The 20744-nt window shown below is 44.7% G+C and overlaps 3 protein-coding genes across 4 annotated transcripts; all 3 read right to left on the bottom strand.

The window, feature by feature from the left end:
* Positions 1 to 25: 25 nt before the first annotated feature.
* On the bottom strand, positions 26 to 2650 carry LOC100830806 (zinc finger protein STOP1 homolog). 2 transcript variants are annotated; one of them, XM_003564671.4, is made up of 2 exons: positions 2434 to 2650; positions 26 to 1960 (listed from the first exon to the last, which is right to left on the bottom strand). In XM_003564671.4, exon 2 carries the CDS (start codon positions 1853 to 1855, stop codon positions 278 to 280), a length of 1578 nt encoding a protein of 525 aa, XP_003564719.1. In that variant the 5' UTR covers positions 1856 to 1960; positions 2434 to 2650; the 3' UTR covers positions 26 to 277. The 2 variants fall into 2 exon arrangements, with proteins under 2 accessions (XP_003564719.1, XP_024315785.1); XM_024460017.1 differs by lacking the exon at positions 2434 to 2650 and adding an exon at positions 2348 to 2369.
* A 2709-nt stretch (positions 2651 to 5359) lies between these two features.
* Positions 5360 to 12949, bottom strand: LOC100829888 (embryogenesis-associated protein EMB8). Its single transcript, XM_003564668.4, has 14 exons — positions 12585 to 12949; positions 12196 to 12285; positions 11282 to 11346; positions 11120 to 11196; positions 10922 to 11011; positions 10530 to 10652; positions 8534 to 8611; positions 7999 to 8084; positions 7271 to 7319; positions 6813 to 6869; positions 6493 to 6623; positions 6326 to 6409; positions 6161 to 6227; positions 5360 to 6050 (listed from the first exon to the last, which is right to left on the bottom strand). Exons 1-14 carry the CDS (start codon positions 12830 to 12832, stop codon positions 5589 to 5591), a joined length of 1707 nt encoding a protein of 568 aa, XP_003564716.1. The 5' UTR covers positions 12833 to 12949; the 3' UTR covers positions 5360 to 5588.
* A 1546-nt stretch (positions 12950 to 14495) lies between these two features.
* LOC100830191 (ammonium transporter 3 member 1) lies at positions 14496 to 16283 on the bottom strand. Its single transcript, XM_003564669.3, has one exon. The coding sequence runs from the start codon at positions 16217 to 16219 to the stop codon at positions 14744 to 14746; it is 1476 nt and encodes a 491-aa protein (XP_003564717.1). The 5' UTR covers positions 16220 to 16283; the 3' UTR covers positions 14496 to 14743.
* Between the last annotated feature and the right edge of the window lie 4461 nt (positions 16284 to 20744).

The raw sequence follows: 20744 nt of genomic DNA, 5'->3' as shown, positions 1-20744 counted from the left end.
TTCTCTCCTACTCCATGACAAGGTATTTGATTGCACAATTGTGCTACACGCAAAGCGCCAACACAGATAATTATTTTTAATATATATACCTCACAATTGGGGGCTATCACAATCTATATGGAAGTGCTAGATCATTATTGATGACCACAAAATAAAAGTACACTTTAAGAAAAGAGGCATGGACCAAAATAGCTCCCTGAATAGAGGAAGAACAAGCCCCGCGTCATACATAATACATAAAGGTCGACGCTGCCATTGTCGTCAACTGTAACCTCCATCAGCTGTCGCCGCTAGGTTGCCCGAAGCTGCACGACCCTGGTCCTGAGGGCAAGAAGGAGAAGGGATTCTCGGATATGTCAAATCCAGGGCGAGTGAAGTCATCGAGTGCGCCGAAGCACGGATCGAAGCTCAACGGCGAGAAATAACCACGTACATCGTCAGCAACTTTCATGTCGAGATTAGGGATACCATCGGATGCGCTGCCTGGGAAGTTATATCCTGTGCTCCCCACCATGTCATCCATCACCTCGCTCCCCTCAGGCTGATCTGACACACATGTTCCTTTGATATCATCCATTGGAAGAGCAGGTGTGTGCCCTTGGAAGAGGGCAACATGCCCGAACAGCTTGTCCTTTCTTGAGAAGGTTGTTCCACATGAACAGAGCCATTTGTCGCGCCCACAGTGCTTCTCATGAGTCTTTAAGTCCGCGATGACCGAGAACTTCTTGGTGTTGCATCGGCTGCAGGTATAGCTCTTGTCGCAGTGGCTTCTCTTGTAGTGGTTCTTCACACACAAGATCGTCTTAAGAGGCTGGAACTTCCTGTGTTCTTTGTTCCGCTTGCATCCGACAAATGGGCACGAGTACCTTGTAACTGGTGTATGATCTGAGCTGGAATCTTTCATTGGTTTGGCAAGAGCAGCAGGTGTCTTGTACTCATCGCCATGGCCCCTCATGTGCATCCTTAGGTTCGCATCTCTCTTGAAACCCTTGCCACATATCACACAGAAATGAGTGTGTGGCGCTAAAATCTCCTCCTTTTCCAATTGCAAGACCACATAAGAACCAGGGGGGAGGTTCTCTCCCTCACCACCATCATCGCTCTCCTTCACGTCATGGTCTTCGAATGGAATTGGGTCAGATCCTTCCCCGACACAAGGATTTGGGCATTTGATCAGATCATCCTTTCCATCATGAGTAGTGTTAATGGTATTCATCAGCTCCTCGTAGTCAGAGGTCTTGGTAATGTCAGGAATTGTCTGCTCCTTGTTTATGCTTGGTCGCTGATTAGCAATCGAGCCAAAGCCCATAGGAGAACCAAGCGTGTTGCTAAGTTGCCTGACAGCTGGATTGCTGCTAAGGAGTGGGCTCTTCATGGAAGGAAGCATGGAACCAGCTGTTGAGATAAGCTGAATTATGATACAAGTGAGATCAGCAGTGACGAGCTGCTGCTTTGCTGCAAGCTCGCCGGAACCACCGACAACTTGGCTTCCTCGATTACTCATGGACTGCACAACATCTTTTACCTGCTTGATCTTCTGCTCAAGGAAGGATAGGTTGCTCAGCATTGCCTGCGGATCCCAATCGGATATAGGATTGTTCAGTGAAGGATTCGGTTCAAACTGACCGCCCACTTTAGCGCCACTGCCATCAGGAAGACAGAAACTGGAAGACTGAGGACCAAAGAATGGAGGGAATACAGGGATTGATTGGCCAGCTCTTGCAAAGTAGGACTGGTCGGTGGAGTTGAAACGTAAACCCTGTTGGCCAGGATCGGTATTCCTGGATGCCTCACTTGCCATTGATGATAAAGCTTTCACTGAAGTTTCTGAACTTCTTCTCATGCCACTTTCCATTTAGATCCACCACAGATCGAATTCTACTTCAATATGACCTCCCTTCTATCTCATAAAACGATCATCCTAAAACGAAGAATTGATATATAGTGCATGCATGTAACCCTGCAGGAAAAAAAATCATTAGAACACAAAATTGAACACGGCAGCAGCCAGCAGATTGGAAGAACCATCTATACTAGACATGGCATAGTTGGAAAGAAACCATGATTGGTTTCTCCCCTTTTCTTTGTTACTTATTTTCTATGGGATCGCACCAGGGTGACTAGTCTCCTAAAGAAACGGACTTTTCTAGTTCACAGGAATGAAGAACAAAGCAAAAAATTATGGAAGACATAAACAATAGGAGTACGCCTATCTCCGATTGCATAAGAGCAACTCCAAGAGATGCCCGAAACAGTTGCCCGTAGTTATATTTGAGGAATATTCCCAAGAAACGGGCTCAACAGGTTCCCCATCGCAACCCCCATTTTCAGCCGCGCCCGAAATCACCTTCGGGCTTCCCCATCGCTGCGCGCAAGATCGGGATCCCCCATCCATCAACGAACTCATCGGAGCATTTCCTCCCGACAACGTACCTCTTCCCTTCCTCGTCTCCCTCCTCTGCAGCTTGCCTCCCGCCGCCGCCAAGACCAGATGCTCGATCCGGACGGAGGACGCTGTAGGGGGAGGATGAGGCTTGATCCGGGCGTCGGGGAGGTTGCTGTAGGTTGACCGGCCGTGGTCGAGCCAGGCGCGGCGGCGGGCAAGCGGTGGTAGACTAGGAGAGGGAGAGGAAGGAAAGAAAGGTGGGGGACGCTCGAGGGCAATGTATAGCGTGGAGGAGATGGAGTTTGACTCTGTAGCTCAGATATTTTTTTCACAGTGTCTTAATAAAACTTTTAAAGAATTTTAAAGACAGGTAATTAGCGCGGGCATAAATAGATATTTATATGGTATATTGATCGAAAATTCAATTTTTATCTGTTTTACTCTTTCTTCACCAGTGTGGGATTTGATGCAAGCTGGATCCGGTTCCGTGTTTACGTGCCGCTTCTAATACTGTTTTCGGCCGGGATTACTTGTCATTGATTTAGAAGCGGGGTATATGTGAGATACCGCTTGTTTGATGAGTCGAGAATTCACAGTATTCTTCGGTGTCATGTCCACTGGTGCTTTGCTAGTTCACCAAAAAATGAAATAGATCTTGTAGCAAACTAGCTAGTTTGACCCAATAATGTGAATTGATCGTGGTACTCAAAAGTTTGCTACCATTGTGCATCAAAAATTTGACGTCCATGAGAGAAGCCCGTCAAATATACTTCCTAATCAAACTTGTTAAACAGTGACTAAATGTATAGAAAAAAAAACTATAAATATGTACTCTCTCGGGTCCATAAAAAGTATCGCCCATTTAGTACTAAGTTAGCACAAATTTTATAATAAATGGACGACACTTTTTATGGACCGGAGAGAGTACAATCTATTTTTTATTTATTAAATCTGCTATGACATACTCCCTCCGTTCCATAATACAAGGCGTCCAACTTTGACCATCAATTAGACTAAACAAATGTGAATTATGTATTATAAAAATTATACCATCGGAAACTTCTTTCAGATATGAATCTAGTGGTATAATTTTAATAACACACAATTCACATTTCGTTAGTCTAATTGGTGGTTAAAGCAAAATCTTGAAATGCGTGTGTGCCTTGTAATATGGAACGAAGCGAGTATATTTTATAGTGTGCCTATTGATATTGTAGATGTTACTCCCGTTTTGCCATAAACATGGTCAAATCGTAAAAGGTGTTCCTTAAATTAAGGTTTATATTGTTTCCTTTGACTGAGTCTTTTGACAAAAAATAGTTTATTAATATATAAGTTTTGTGCGATAAAATTGATATCATTCTATTCGTATTCAAAAGTACTTGTTTATAGTTATGATTTGTTTCACATAAGTCACACATCGATGGAGTAATCCTTAGTCAAACATTCGGTTAAAGAAAACAATATACGTCCTAATTAATATAAGGAACGGAGGAAGTATGACTTAGTAAAAAGTTAGAATTCGTTATATTCAGGAGGAACGGAGGTAGTAGTATTTTGTCTGCTTTTCAAAGAATAGCATCCGCACAGTCCGAGGTTTAACTTTGATCCTACATTTGATTTTATACTATTGATTTTTTTTCAATGCAAATCAAATATAAGAACTTTTATAGGACGCAACCCACGTATCATTGATATAATTTTTTTAGAGACAAAGGCAGTACAATTAAGACAGAGGCCACCCAGCTAATACACCCCACTTCTCGTGGGGTTTGGATCCTAGCCATCAATAATGCACACTGCGATCCTACCACTACCAGTGTAGAAAAAACCACGCGGGCGCATTCCATTTGATATCATCGCTGAGGTCACTCGAACCACATGACGAAGAGGAGCCCCACGGAAGATCACACACAGAACAGAAGCATAAGCCCGTGTGCTTCCAAATTTCCAATCCACATCACTGTGGGGCCGTTGAGACACACCCTGCTTAAAGCAGAATAGTCATATGCACATCGACAACTAGACGTAGTCGTTTTGCCAAACTCAATGTGTAATATAATCTCATGGGTTGGTACACTTGGCAGTAGTAGGATCAGCATGTGCGCACAACTACTCCGTATTATTTTATTATCCAGTCCTAGACTAGAGTTGGAAATTCCATCGTGGATCGCAGTTGACCTTAGTACTTTGTTTAATCTTCCATCGTGAGAGCGAAATGGTTCAAGCAAACATCAACAAGAGGAGGGTAGAGCGAATAACCAAAGCGAGCAATGATGTCGCTAGACAAGTCAAACAGATTAGCCTGATCACTCGGAGGAAGATGCAAGTATATCTCCCAAACAAAATGAGAATCGTGACTTGCAACTGGGGAAACATATCTTATCCCTAGGCATAAAAAGGCAGGGAATATGTGTGTGCTAGGCCAAGAACAAAAGTGAAAAAGAGACCGGGCATGTGTGTAAGGCCAAGAATCAGATAAACCATGAAAAGGAAGTTGAGAGAGATGTACCTAGTCACTGCGCCAAAAGTACATGACAAACAAGTAAATAGCCGCCGGTATTTTGATAAAATGCCGCGTCCTTTTTGTCATGTCCTCGTCTAACTTTAAAAAAAGAGTTGATGTACAGAAGAGGAACTCGGACTATAGATCTTTCGCATGGGTCTGGAACTCTGAAATGATCATTTATGAGTTGCCAAGTGTACTTCGAGAATATAAACGATGATGATATCAGATTTTTCAAGATCTACCTGAAACCGGGAATATTTTGATAACCGTAAAACGATACAAAGGCATTTATCAATGGATATACTAAAGGCATGCCATTTCTTACATCATGAAATGTCCTGGTGTCTTTCCTACTTCAACTGATTGACAGTGTTGGACCGCACAACCCTTTTCTCAATCTACCTTTGATATATATAAAAAAAACAGCAGATCTCTTTCGCCACCAACTTTCCAACGCCCAGAGAGAAAAGCAAACTTCGGTTTTATTTCATGGATGAAATACACGATAGGGATGTAGCGACAGGATAGAGTAGTATCTTATCCCCGCGTGGTTTCCTGAACACACGTGGCTGAAGGAAGATGCTAGATCATATATATAGAGAGAGAGAGTGCTGTGAAGAGCTAGGTGAAATTAAGTGGCTGCACAGGCCATGCAAATAAAATAAAAGTGTAGACCAAACGAGCAAGTTCACTTTACAATTTAGCAGACAAAGGTTTCCTGAACTTTTTCCTAAACACGATGAGAGCTAGGGAGCCAAGGAGCGGCCATGATGTTACAAAAGCGATGTATGCAAGCAAACCGACTGACTTTCCTTGGTAACGAGAGAGTTGGTTTATGGATCTCCTAACGGGATCAATGGCATCATGGATCTTATTAGCGTAGTGTTCCTCTCCTTGCTGTTTTGCAGACCCTGCAGGGGTTTTGGCAGGCGTTTCATCTACTGATATGCAGCTTTTATGATCTTTTTCATCTTGTTGTGAATCGTTCACCCCATTATTCAGTTTTAATCCATTATCAATCTGGTTAGATGGGGGCTCGTCATTATCAGAGCCATCATTTGTCACTGGAGCTACCATTCCATCTCCCATGATGCTGACATATGGGCTCTTATCAATGGACGACTCCAGCGACGACTGCAAAACATGATCTCCTGCCTGCATTCAGTTATAACATGAATGAAACAAATGGATCCACCATACAAAAATAAAATGTGAGTGCCTGAGATAGGTTTTTATATCCATGAACCATGATGTAGTGCACAAACCTTTTGCCGATGCATGCAAGAGCTGTCATGCAGCGCACAGAGGAACTCAGACACAGCTCCGACCCACCTACAAAGCATATCAAAATATGATATATATACATGCAATTAAAGCATACAGCCCAAGACATGCAATGGACCTTTTCAGATTTAGTACAGACACCATACCATAGTCTTCCAGCAGTTAATCCTTGAAAAAATGCGAGATGGCCACCATTCGGAGTAGTTGCCAAAACAATGTTCTTGTTGGCTCTAAATCATAACAAGATAGTTCCAATAAATACATAAAACAGAAAATTCAGCAGAATGACTTTTATATAACAAAAAAAAATTACCTGCATTCGTCCCAAGGGATTGCCTCTCTTGTGCAGAGGGGGTCATCCAAGGCACTGACGCAAAGCAAGGGAACTGACACATTACCAACATAACTAGCACTACTGCACCGACGGTAGTAGGTATCCACAGTCTGAAAATAGAAAATCATTACGTGAAAGATGAAATTCTCACACCATTCAGCAGCATTAGCTATTACAAGTAGCAGTTCTGAATACTATTATTATTATAGAGCAGTGGGAATGTCATGTAAGCAACAGTAACAGTAAGAGGAGATAGATGACAGAATCAGCAAAGGTTAGCAGTGGTGCCAGAAAGGTACCTCGTATTTTGCAACAACACAAGTGGCATGGTGGTCAAATTCCCGGATAGAGCGTGACTAGCCACATAAAAATTAAAATAATAAATAAAGATCTATATCACACAAGTTGTTAAAGAAGACTACTAGTATGAAGTAGAGAAGTAGTCAAACTGCTGGCAGCTTGAATTTAAAGATATTTCTTTACAGCGAAAACTAAGTACTCCCCCCGACCCATATTACTTGTCTCAAATTTGTCCAAATATGGATGTATCTATGTTTAAAAAGCATCTAGATACATGTAATATTTTGACAAGTAATACCAGCCGGAGGGAGTAGCATATTATAAATGACAGTACATGTCATCAAGAAAGTAGATGTTCTAACTCCAGAAAGTGAAAGTGAGTCACTTACTGAAGGGCAGTTCAATATAAATCCCATAAATTTATTCAGTCTCAGAATTTTTCTGCAGAGAGTCAAACCTTTTTAATACCTTCCCAATTTGCAAGTCGAGCCATGATAGGTTGATGTCTGCAAAAGGGGAAAAGGAAATGCATCTAAAAAGATTCTTTTTGCTAAATAGTCACCATGTTATTCAATTACAAATTTTATTGCTACGAGCTACAACTTGGATCCTTTGTCATTATGCCTATGACTATTGTGCAAGAAGTACCATCGTACTGAGACAAGATACAAATACAATTTGCACCCAGTGGCTCCTGTGCGCAACCAGAAAGTGGAAAACACAAAGCATTTCCTGGTTCTGTTCTAGCTGCAGACAAATAATCGAATCACTACAGTTGCATAGACAAGCGCGAGTACACTGCAGAGATGATAGAGTAATGGAAATATATCATACTCATCTGCACAAAGCTGTACAAAATATAGTTTTCCCTTGTACATCGCTATGGCTAAGAACTATTACATTTACTACATACAGACAGGTATTACCAAGCTGTAAAAGAACTGAAAATTGAAACTACAAAAAATAACGGCATGGATGAACTAAGGTTGCATAGACAACGTTTACCCAAGTGGAATTAAGTTATTTGAAAGAATAAGTGAAACTAAATTTAAAATATACAATATGGCACACCAAAGACAACAGTAGAACATTGTTTCCAACAGCAAAACAATAAGAACAATATCCAAAATGAAAATGCGGTACAATGTGTGATGTACAAATGATTTGCAGGGAATAGATACTTACAGCTCTGCATAGCCCTTTAGACCAAATGCAAGGGCTTTGTCATATAACCGCTGCACAAGCTTACGGGAAATAAATCGGTCACAAACCTACATGATTGAAGTTAAATGACAAATCAGAATGATGTTAAGGGCTAGTATAGTGCTGTGCGGTGGAAGCTACTGTTTAAATTAGTTGTAGAAAAGAGAGCCCATGCCAGCCCATTCTAGCAAATTGTTTGTTTGTTATGGGTCAAACAAGAGGTTCAGAGATATTTAATGTATCTGTGAGTAGTAAAGCGAAAGCACTTAGAGAAAGCTCCTCCAATACCGAACTAACCCTAAGTTACAAACAAATCAAACCATATAGATTGCTCTTAGGTTCTGTGAGAAATAGATCTTCATTCATGACAAAGACATTTGGAAAGGAGGTGCCAAACTAAGTTGAAACTTACTGAGATAAAAGTTGCTAAATTTTTCAATCAAAATAAGCATGCAAGTAAATTTGGATATACAGCTATAAGTATGTGCATTGTAGTGAATTAGGTCCAACAACTAACCACTAGATCCCATGGAGAACAAATAGATGCAGCACCAGCCACAGGAGTATTCTCACCTTCTTCCCCAAGATACTTGACCTGGAAAAGATGTGGATTCAATATAAACTGTTAGTACATCAATCACGATTGCTCTAAGAAACAGTACTCCCTCCAACCCATATTACTTGTCTCAAATTTGTCCAAATATGAATGTATCTATGTTCAAAAAACGTCTAGATACATGTAATATTTCGACAAGTAATATGGATCGGAGGGAGTAACATATTTTAGCATGTATATTTTCTAGATGTCGTGCAGTGTGGGTGATAGAGTTAGAATGAGCAAGCAGGGGCGGAGGCAGAAATATAATATGAGGGCCATAAATGCAAATAGGATTACTAAGGAGGGCCAGAACATAAAAGTACATACTCTATTGTATTTATACCCAGGGACCAAAGAAGAATTTACAGATCTTAGGGGGGCCAGGGCCCCTGCTGGTCCACCCCTGGCTCCGCCACTGTGAGCTCCACTGTGAGAAAGAGCATTATAGGAGCTTGTAATGAAGCATGATAGAATAGGTAGCCTGGACCACAAGAGGCATGACAGCGCCTTGGCAGTAGCGATGCCTCAAGGGAAGGGAGGACTAGAGGAAGGAGAGTGAGGTTAGATTGGTTTATTCTTGATTTCATTAATTCCATATGCAGGGTTCTGTTTATATAAAGGCTAAACAATCAAAGTGATCAGTCATAGGTCTTATCTCGAATGGCTTAAGTCCCAAAGGATATCTTCCTATTCCAAGGGACTGGGGATCTTATAGTTCGATGCTGATCTAGTTGCCATGGTGGGACCATGTATTTCTGTATGTAACATTAACACCCACCCGGACGCCTCACGTCTTCCTTGGATCCATGAACTCAGCCTTAACATCCCTAGGAACACAACCATTGCTGCCAAGCGTTGGCTCCGTACCAAATGTTGTGGAGCACAATAGGGTCCTGGACCACAGGATGAGCGATCCTTCATGGAAGCCACTCCTCAAGGACATGGATAACTAGAGGAAGGAGACTGGGATTCGATTGGTTTATTCTCTGCTTCATTAGATCCTCATAGAGGTTCCTCTTTACATAGAGGCATACAACCCAAGCAATAGATTGTAAATCTCATCTCTAATGGCTTAAACAACCTAATTTCAAAGGTAAACAACCAGCCTGGGGGATTGGGCATCTTATCTCATAGTTGGGACTTGGGAGCCGATCCCATTCCCATGGTAGGGCCATGTAATTCCGTACATAAAAGAGTTGGTGCAAACACAATAGTAAGAATCCACATCATACAAGTGATAGATCTGACAAATATGGTTACATGGTCGATCATCAAATGTCGATGAGAATGACCCACCGTGCATGCACCAAACCCCAACCAAAATAACACACCAACATGGGTACGACAGCAAGCTCAAATAATTAACAAAAGTAATGATTTTTTTTACCGCGAAAACGGAAGGAGAGGCTCCTACCGCGCAATTATATTAGTGGTTAGAACTGTACAGGTTACATGAGAGAAAAAAAGAAGAAAAAAGTAATGATAACCAGCTGCCTGGTGACTGCTGCAAACAAATGTAACTAATGATGCATGCGCTTGGCAAGGAAAAGAGGGTTATATGCAATAATTTTGGATGCATCTTAAACAAGGCTGACCCAGTATTACTTTCTTAGAAAAAAAGATGACACTGTATGTTAAATTAAGAGAGTGGCTAACTTCAGACACCTTCGTGCATAACCTTCTGGTTTCTGGTGCACAATACAAATGAGTCATAATTTAAAAAGTAAAAAAAACTTGAATACTAAGGTTTGTCTGAGTGCATGGTTGTACTAACAGAGGAACTGCCACCGTTAGTTGATCAGGTAACAGTTACAACAATTTCTAGAGACAGTGGTGTCAGTAAACTAAGCAGCATTACTAAATAGTCAATTGCAGTGGCGAAAATAGAAGGAAAGTTTGGGTTAACAGAGTGTACCAGAATATTGGCACCTATGCTTGTACCAACACAGAACATCGGAGCCTCTGGATACTTCTGGTGGAGATAATTAACAATTTCTCGGACATCTTCTGTCCATCCACCATTGTAGAAGTAATCTGACTGCAAGGGGGATAAATGCTATGGGGTAAGTAATGGTTACTAACTAAATATATTCATCCAGAGGCCGTCAAAACCTCTTGTTGCAGTGTGTCTGAAATTCGAATTTCAGCAAGTTCTATGATCATTTTATAGTTATCAGATTTATGGCCCAAGTAATAAGCATAAATTTTGTTGACAATTTACACATGACAAACAAGCTCCACAAAACAATCATGAATTCATAAGTGTGCAGCAAAGTTCAAAGTTTACATGGAGATCAGATAACTTACTGTAATGGACACACCACCAAGACCCCTGTGGTTGCTTACAACAACATTCCACCCTTTTCTCGCCATGGAATGCACCAAGTGTTTTACATACTGCAATAGATAACTACCAGTTTAGTATGTTATGCAATAGTGGACCCAAACATTCTTCAAATCATAGCACATGTATAAGCCAACATCAGAAAAAGGTTAGGGACTAACAGCAGCATCAGAATCGCTAGTTAATCCAGGGACCACAACTACAAGGGGTGTTGAAGCATCTTGAGAAATGATCCCATCTGCATTGACCACATAGCTGAAAAGGTCAGACATCACCATATATGATACACAATTCTACAGTCTGTGAGCCTCACAGCCCCATACCCTCCAAATTAGCCAGCAGCCAATCCAAAGCAACTGTTCCACCATCACGAACTGTGTACAACTGCCTGCAGTACAGAGAATGTAATCAATCCATTGCCAATCAAGAAGTAAGAAAAGTGCTTTACGTGCTCCTCCAAAAGAAATAGGCATATACCATGAATAAAATGAGTCGAGGCATTCGAGGCATTAATCTACACCACATCATTGGTAACAACACATGCATTAGCAGTAATATTCAGCGGGTTTCCTGCCCACCGTAGTTTAAACCTTGCTTTCCCCCTTTGTCCCCCTTATCCTTTCTAAGGTATTGTCAGTAAAACTTTGTATTTCCGTTGTGTTTTGCATAATAGAAAGGGGTGAAAGCCCGGTTGGAATGCATTAGGAGTAATGTTCTTCTTCTTTCCTTTTCTCCCCAAAAAACAAGATCCAATACTTAACTATCATTACATAAATTTCCCTAAAAATTACCAGTGCAACTAGTGACACATCAAGACATTAATTTCTGAAACTAAATAAGAAAACACAAGTCTGCACAGAAGTTCTTTCAGGGTTCATTCGAGCTGGTCGAGAAATATATTTTCAGCCAGCTTCACGCTCTGTATTTCCCACACAAGTGTTGTTTCCATTATTGTTTTCCGAGAATACATTGACGTCCAAAGAAGAGCAATGGAAGCGGTCAAGCAGAACTGAACCGTAGTCATAAATCACAGAAGCTATTTTTTTCTTCTTTTTGATAGAACTATAAGCATCAACCTACAGTCCAGGGTGTACTTAAATTTCTGAAGTACAATGTAAGAAAATAATTCGTAGCATAGACTGTACTAAATTTTGCAAAGGGACATTATAATCAAATAGTACAATGTACAAGATCGTAATGCACTCGTACTAGCTCATGTCCATACGAAGAGTCTAACCTCTTGTAGGTGAATGAAGGTGGCCTCCCAGAAATCCCCAGGAACAATGTCTGCAGATGCGGGCTTGCAAGCCAGGGCGTCGCCAGGTACCTGCATCATCATAACACGATTCCACATTCACTCTCATGTAAACCAACCATGAATTGCAAATAAGCCATCCCAGTTCCAGTCCCATCACAAGTTATCCCAATTTAGGGACAGAAGTCACAGAACAAGCACAGTCAAGTGCACCTGTGATTCTTCTACAACAAAATTGCCGTGTCTGGAGGAGTGAATTCAGTGAATAGTTAAGTCCAAATCCAATTATCTCTTGTTACAATTTATTTTGTAATGTCCAAAACCATACCATACCATGGAGATCAGGTCGAGAGAGTCACGGTCGTATCTACCTGCCATGGAGGGAGCGGCACTTGGAGGCGACGCAGTGGTAGATCTCGGAAGCGGGGTGGAAGACGAGCTCGACGCGGCCGCCACGGAGGCCGCGGAGGAGGTCGCCGATGACGTGGAGCTCCAGGAAGCGGTACGCGAAGACCGAAAAGGCAACAAGGGCCGCGATGGCGTAGTGCTCAGCGGGCACCAGCGCCGCCGCGGCGCGCAATAGCTCGCCGACCGTCTCATCGCCGGCGACGGCCTCCATGGTGGTGGGCTTGAGTTGAGGGACGCGCCACTAGGGTTTGGAGGCGACGCGGGGGGAGGGGTCGGGCGGGCGGGGGTGGACCGGTGGATTGGGTAGGACTAGAAGAAGGAGCGTGCGCGCGCGCCCTTCGCCTCGCGCGTTCGCAGCGTGGAGAGTGGAGACCGGAGGAAGAAAAATAGAGTGTGTATATATGAAGCAAAGCCGTTTGGTTCGAGCGGCAATTTCGAGGAGCGTCGGAGCACGCGTTCCACGGCGCGGCAGCTGCCCACCGTGACGCTGGCTGAGCACTGCTTCCAGTTTAATGTTCCCTCAGAAGGAACTTGAAATTCCAATTGAAAATCTATTTTATTTCGACGTGCCGATCATTCAAATACTCCCTTCGTCTCGTAATACGAGGCACGCATGCATTTTTAAATCGTTAATTTAACTAACTAAACATAAATTAAATAATTATATCATTATAAAGCTCTTTCGATAACGAATCTAATAGTGTGTTTTTAAAAAAAATACATATTTAATTAATTAAATTGAGAATTTAGGTACGCGTGCGTGTCTCATATCATGAGACGGAAGGAGTAATCTAATCGTACAGGTTCACGTGTGATGTGAAAAATATAGCGGTATCTCCAATCCTTTTCTTTGTGCCAATTGCCAACCGTTTCTAGGGGAGAGTTGTTTATCTACATCCATCCCAATAAACTGTCTGTCAAATCGGTGCAATTGATGTTCTATCTCGAATAGAAGAAGAGATCTTCGAGTCGGTTCTAACCCTTTTGTCTCCTTGAACTATGACTCTTGTGTTTCTTGCTGCTTCTTTTTTGGCAGGTTTTGTTTCTTGCTTCTTCCTTTTTGAGAGCTTTTGTTTCTTGCTTCTATGAAGCCATAGGAAACTCTATGATGAATTTAAAACGGATTTAAAATTTTATTTCACTGTTTCTCTATGCCTCGGACCTAATGATAAATGGGGTCTGACTATGTTAACCATTACTCCATTAGCACTGGCACAGTGGCCCTGCTCGTGACCATTACTGAGATTATTTTTTTCAAAGGAACGTTGAGCTCTGTTATCTGAAACCTAGGAGCCAACAAAAAATTGCCGAAAGACACGGTCATACACGTATCACGGTTTGCCTCTACCATCGTCGGCATTGGTTCTGCTAAAATGAAAATTAAATTTGTCTACTAATTCGTATTCCTCCAATCCATAATAAGTGTCTAAGTTGTACTAAATCCGATACATTTATTATGGATCGGACGTAGGATTGTTTAGAAAAAAGTTAATTTGAGTTCAAAATTTTTGACGGGCCTGGAGTCTCCGACGGGCCGGGCGCGCCGCCGATGCAACTTCACGCAAGTCCATGAGCCCCTCCTGATCATTCTTGAAGTCAATTGCAGGTGGATTCGTACTCCGACGCCGGCGCGCAGCGCGACGAGCCACACGGCGGTAGGAGGCCCTCTGAATTCTGAACGTCCCCAGCGTGTGCTGTTACTGTATCGTGGTCTGGCGTCAATGGCAGACTGACAAGCGCATTGGTATATGCACGGAGATAAGTGTATTTTGATTTGGCCCATCAACTTGTTGCAAAGCTACCAAAGCAAAAAAGAAAATTGAAGAATAGAGAAGTCGCACTATAATTCTAGTTTTCTCAAAGCAAAGTGCTGTCTATATTCCCTCGAGTAATTAATCAAAGAGTGATGCTGTACTTTACAAAGCAAAATGTCTTGAACATCTGCCTTACACATGTACCGCACCCCCAAATTATTCCACAACACACCGATCCATGCCTGCGCTCACACATGCGCACCCGTACGTACATGCACGGCATGTGGTAACGAAACAGAGACACACCCCCGCACGAAACCAAGTCAAACCATGGCGCAGCTAGCGTGGTGCGGCCAGGGCCGTAATATTTAGACGTTCTGCGTGACGCCGCTGGGCGCCTTCTTGCGCTGAGTGGTCTCGATGTCAGAGTACCACCCGTGCTTGGAGGAGTCGTACTTCTCTCCGTCGCCCCAGAGCGCGTAGGCCTCCTCGCCGTGCACTGCGTCGTCCCCGATGGCGAGCTCCTCCTCGGGCATCCGCAGCGGCACGATGAGGCGGACCACGAGGCAGACGATGCTGGTGACCACCACGTTCCAGCAGATGATGAAGAGCGCGCCCACAACCTGCTTCACGAACTGCATCCCTCCGACGCCGCCGTAGAAGGCGCCCCGGGAGTTGGTCACGGGCACGAACATGCCGCACAGCACCGGCTCCGCGAAGAGCCCCGTCGTGGCGCCGCCCAAGAACCCGGCCACGGCGTGAGTGTGGAACACGCCCAGTGTGTCGTCCACCTTCTGCAGCAGCCTGGAGCGCTTGTGCACGACCATCATCGTGAACCACGGGATGCTGCCGGACAGGATGCCCATCACGATCGCCGCCCAGCCCTGGACCAGGCCCGCGCCGGGGGTGATGCACACGAGGCCGGTGATCATGCCCTGGACGGCGCCGATCACGGAGGGCTTCTTGAAGAAGATGACGTCGAGGCAGGTCCAGACCAGGAGGCTGGTCGCGGCGCAGATGTTGGTGTTGAGCACGGCGAGGGAAGAGTCGGTGTTCGCGGAGTAAGGGTCTCCGCCGTTGAAACCGGCCCAGCCCATCCAAAGAATCCCGGCCCCGGTGAGCATGAGCAGCACGTTGTTGGGCGGGAACCTCTCCCTGTCCTTGGTGGACCTGGGCCCGACCCAGTACGCGGCGGTGAACCCGGCCACCCCGGAGGAGAGATGGATGACGTAGCCGCCGGAGTAATCGATGACGCCCCAGTGGAAGAGGAAGCCGCCGCCCCAGAGCGAGAAGGCGCCGATGGTGTAGGAGAAGGTGAGCCAGAGCGGGACGAAGAGCATCCAGGCCTTGATGTTCATGCGGCCCAGCAGCGAGCCGGCGAGCAGGATGAGCGTGATGGCGGCGAACACGCACTGGAAGTAGACCATGGATGCCATTGGGTACAACGGGTTGATCCAGGCCGTTTCGACGATCTCGCCGCCCTTGTAGAACTGCGTGCTCTCCGGCAGCACGGCCTGGGCGATGAGGAAGCTCTGCCCCAGGGCCGGCCGGGCCTTGCCCCAGAAGGGGAGCAGCTTGTGGCCGAAGGACATGTTGTATGCCCAGGTGACCCAGCAGAGCCACACGGCGGCGAAGGCGTAGAGCGCCATGAAGGCCGAGTTCACGGCCCATTTCTTCTTGACGATGCTCCCGTACAGGATCACCAGGCCCGGCACGCTCTGCATGCCCACCAGCGTGGCCGCGATCATCTGCCATGCGTTGTCGCCCTTGTTCAGCCACTGCGGCACCGCGATGCCCGATGGGTTGTACGCCACCGACATGTTGTAGAAATCGGCGGTCGCCATCTTGGCTCTCGAGCGGACGTGGATCAGATATGTGTAGTACGATTAATTCGGAGACGCGCTGCTGGTGAACGGTGATGGGTGAAGCTAATTAGCTAGGATCCCGGCCTTATATATAGAGGAATCATGACAGGTGGACATGTCCAAGATGAGAAGGACTGATGAGCGTCTGACATGGGGAGCAAGCCGACCAACGGCGGGCGTGGGTAGCGAGAGCGAGCATTGGTAAGTGGCACGAGGAGCTACATCCTATGCCGCTAAGCTGTATCGATGAGCTGGGGATCAGCGAGGAGCCAAGCTCGAGGCTTTGGAATTGAAGGAGCTCCAATATTAGCAGCAGGGGAGTATTACTGTACTGAGTTTGGAGATTTTAAGCCTAGTGACAATACTTCGCGTACATGGAGTACATTGTCGAAGTCCTCTGCCAGCTTGATGTCGCGTCCTCCATTCCTTGTAATTTTTGTAGATCCGTAGGTCCTGGCTCGTCACATGCCAGAAACCAAGGGGCTTATGATTCAGATTCAGACTGAACATAATGAGGCTTAAACTTAACTTGTTGATTTATTCAACGTGACTGTTTGTTGCTGTGCAAGCATTCACCGTCGCGTCTGAGGCCTCTTTTCTTCTTAAACGTAGCGTCAGGATATGAGTATGTATATGTTCATTGTTCTACTAGTTTCTTTATTTTGTTGTTAGCAAGTTATATTATTTCATCACGTCGTCAAGCACACTATGACAAACTTTGTAGTTGAGACATCTCATTTGATGCTAGCTTGGACTTATTTTTTCGATATGGGTCATTTTGACCCGTTGTTGCTCTATTGCTTGGACTTTTTCCCCGATAAAGGGCACCGGGTAATACGTTAACGGTTTTGCTATATATAATATGTTTGATTTTTAGTTAGAGATAAGTTGATTTCTCAGCAATTGGATATAGCTTGTGCTTTAAGATTCGGAATGAATGATGAAAAAAAGAGAGTGAGCTCTGATACGTCAACTGAGATTTAATTTTTTTTCTTAAAAATCAGGCAACTGAGATATGGCCAACGTCAAAGCCAGCTGAAGCATCGAGCATGTCCGCAACCAAATTATCAAAAGGATACAACAAAGAAGACGGAATGTCATGCTAGAGATCGGCTCACTACAGCAATCGTCAAAATTATCCTTTTGATGGGGGCTGTTAGATCCGTTATAGACGGCTGAGATCAGGCTAATCTTGGCATGGACAAAAAGTACAGATTACTACTGAATGAACAAATGAGTATGTTGCATTGGCCAAGATTGGAATACTAAGGTTTTTGGTAGTTGTCTAATTTGCTTATTAGTAACAGAATTTTGTAGAACGGTCTAATGTTTTTTATCCGTAGGAACACAAGGGTATTCGCCTAGTGTACAACAAATGTTCCAACGGAGATCGTCCACACAAATCTACAGGTCACTCACACTCCATGATCAACTTGGCATCTATATGGGGGATCGAGATCTTCGCGTCGTGGGTCTCAGGGTGGCAATTATGGTCTCGATGGGCGGACCTCATCCATATCCATATCCATGTCCATTGCCTGGCAGTGATTGAAACAATCCATTTAGCACATTTGATATCCACATCCATACCTGTCAGATATCCCTATATCCATGGATACCAATGAAGGAGCATAATTTGCAATAACATCAACAACAAGCAAAAACATCAGTGATACAACAATTCAGGGCACCAGATATAAAACACGAACAGCACTTATATAGCAGCAGATTTAAGTTAGGACTAGAGCTGAAGAGTGTGTGGCAAATAATATGACTGATAAGTTTTTTAGCAAAATATGACTGATAAATAAATCCACATGTCAGCAATTAATTTATTTAAATAAATAACTGGATATTAATGGAGCAACCCAACTATCCATGCCCATTCTGCAAGCTCGCGGGTATTCGATGGTGAGAATCTATAAAGCGAAAGCGTACTCCATGAGCAAAGTCGGAAAGATATCCGTGAATATTTGGTTTCATGGTATCCATTGCCACCGTAACACATGTCAAATTGGCCACAATACACTGTTATCTTCCGGTCTTTGCCGAAACACACCGCCGGATTGCGCCTTTGCCTAGTACCATTGCAATTTCATGGTCAATTGCCACAACACACTGCTTAGGCTAAAACGGAAAGTTTCACCTTTTCCACGATACCGAAGACCTGAATTGATTTTATGGACAGCTATGGTTCGACTTGAGGCTAAATGCGGAACAATTTTGTAATCAAATAATGTCCAAAGTTGACACTTACTACCTTTTGGGCCAAAATTTCAATTAGAGAAAAAAATGTTCAAAATCATCATCCTCCCAAAGAAAAAGCATCATCCAGAAGAAAAAGAGAGTCAATCTTTCCGTTTTGAAAAATGAGAGTCAAACTTTCCATTTTGGGTTAGACGGTGTGTTGTGACTATACCTGGGCAAACGCCGGGCCGGGCTTCATAAAAGCCAGTCTATCAAACCTGAAGCCCGAGCCCGGCCCGAAACCCTAAAAATATGCCATTTAAGCATTAAAATAATTATTTTCAGAATAAATAAATGATTTTTTATACCTATTTTTCCTTAAAAAATGCCCATTTTAGTCATTTCGGGCTTTTTGGGCTTTCGGGTGTTTGACATGAAAAATACTTAAAGGAGAGAAAACAAAGTATTTTTCTCGCACCGGGGAAAATTAAAACGCGGGCGTGCCAGTGTACTAAGTACACAAAGAAAAAAAATGGAAATTACACATTATTAATCATAACGAAAAAAATAAGTGTTTATTTCCGGGTGTAGTGTGCGCTCCGTAGCCTACTAGCTCGGCTAACATGACATAGCGATCATGATCTTCTGGTTCCCGGGGCCTTGGAAGGCTTCCGGTTAATTATTCCCGTGGCTCGAGCCGCAGGACACCTCCGATTAAGCTGCTGGATCGTCGTCTTCATCTTCATGTCGTGTTCTGCATGCATGGTGGTGACATGTGGACGGCGGAAGGGTCCATGCACTTGAACATGCACGCGCCGTCGATAGCGTGGCCCTTGTTTCGGCCACGCTCGCCCTTACCGTCCGGCCTCATCGGCCGAACGATGTCGACGTCGTCGAAGTCGCATGGTAGGGCTTGGCATTGACGTCGAGACAACTCAGTGGCATCGTCGAGATGGTCGAGGGGGACCCCCGTAGAGCATCCACCAAAGTCTTACCGGCAGGAGTTGCTTGATAGCAAAGAGGTTGCTGCACACCAAGGATTTACCAAGTCCCGTAGGTGTGCTAGCTGAAGAACGCGCCGGAAGACTGCCTCCTAGCAGCCTCGGCATCGGCGTCGGCATCGTAGCTCGTGAGGTAGAAGGGCCGCCTGAGGAGGCCTCCTCGCAGCCAGGCAAAGTGGCCAGGCATCGGTGATGTTCTCAGTGGAGAGCCTGCCAAAGTGTTATCTTTGTCGGGCGGGCACATCGGCCGAGCGCCGACAAACATGACATGGCGATGTCAGAGCAGCAACGGCACCTCTGCCATCACAGCGCGCGTTAGGCAGACGCGTGGCGTCATCTTCTTCAGTTGCAGGTGTCGACGATCTCCCAACGTCGGAGCCGACGGGCTGCACGTTGGCAGTCCCAACGGCCCAACGGCCACCATGCGGACGAGGCTCCGGAAGTAGGCCGACAAAACGCACGGCAGCAGCCTCGGCAAACTGGCCGTGACCAAGCGACCCGCCGCATGCGAAGATGCACAGTACAGGCAAAAAAAAGAGAGAGAGGAGAAGGGAGATCAACCATGATCCTCACCATTGGAGAAAGACGCCATCATTGTTGTCCTTGATCAAGTCCCTGGCGGACTGCTGCTTGTTCTTAATCTTGTACGTGGATGTTTTTTGGTGTTTGTATTCTGGATGTGAGAGTATACGTGCTCATTTTACCTCTGGCCGACGCCAGGCGGCTTCAGCGCTTCTCCTCTTCTTCCCTCGATGGAAGCATTGGCAGGCTTATATAGCCCTCAGCCGGAACACCGGAAGGAAAGACCACCGCCTCGTATTTTTGGCAACTGCAGCTGCCGTGTTTACACATCACAAGGACAACTAATTTGCTAATCGACGCCAAATTGCTGATACTTTCCGGTCTTCATAGATGTCTGCCGTGTCCTTCCGTGTATACGAGGCAATTTCCATGTATTTCCATGAAACGGAGTTTGCCTTTCCATGTTAGCTGGAAACACGGAAGCTTCCGCGTACCTGCATGGGCGCCCATTAATTAAGCTGAGCAGCACCGAGAATCTCTTGATTTCTCCGGGATTAGCCCATGCGCACGTACGAAGTACAGTACACAGCCATGCATGCATGGGTTTCTGATCGATTGCATGCATGAAGATTGGGCTAGCTTACACTAATTAATGCACATATATTTAACCATGTTAATTGATACTCACATCTTGATTAGCACAAAATATCGTCAAACATCGGGCCAGGCTTGGGACTGGAAAGTGAGGCCCGAGCCCGGCCTGGAACGTCAGGTTTCGGGCCGGGCAACCCATT

This window comes from Brachypodium distachyon, chromosome 2 (genome assembly GCF_000005505.3).
Source record: "Brachypodium distachyon strain Bd21 chromosome 2, Brachypodium_distachyon_v3.0, whole genome shotgun sequence".
NCBI classification, from domain to species: domain Eukaryota; kingdom Viridiplantae; phylum Streptophyta; class Magnoliopsida; order Poales; family Poaceae; genus Brachypodium; species Brachypodium distachyon.
Note: the sequence above shows the minus strand (reverse complement) of the source record. Positions and strands in the feature narration are given on the sequence as shown.

What these genes read in the sequence shown, in the direction of transcription:
- LOC100830806 (XM_003564671.4), bottom strand. Translation starts at nt 1,855, where the DNA reads ATGGAAAGTGGCATGAGAAGAAGTTCAGAAACTTCAGTGAAAGCTTTA.
- LOC100829888 (XM_003564668.4), bottom strand. Translation starts at nt 12,832, where the DNA reads ATGGAGGCCGTCGCCGGCGATGAGACGGTCGGCGAGCTATTGCGCGCC. An exon ending in CCTTCATTCACCTACAAGAG is followed by an intron (nt 11,347 to 12,195) that starts GTTAGACTCTTC and finishes TCTGTACTGCAG; the next exon opens with GCAGTTGTACACAGTTCGTG. An exon ending in GCTGCTGGCTAATTTGGAGG is followed by an intron (nt 11,197 to 11,281) that starts GTATGGGGCTGT and finishes TGGTCAATGCAG; the next exon opens with ATGGGATCATTTCTCAAGAT.
- LOC100830191 (XM_003564669.3), bottom strand. Translation starts at nt 16,219, where the DNA reads ATGGCGACCGCCGATTTCTACAACATGTCGGTGGCGTACAACCCATCG.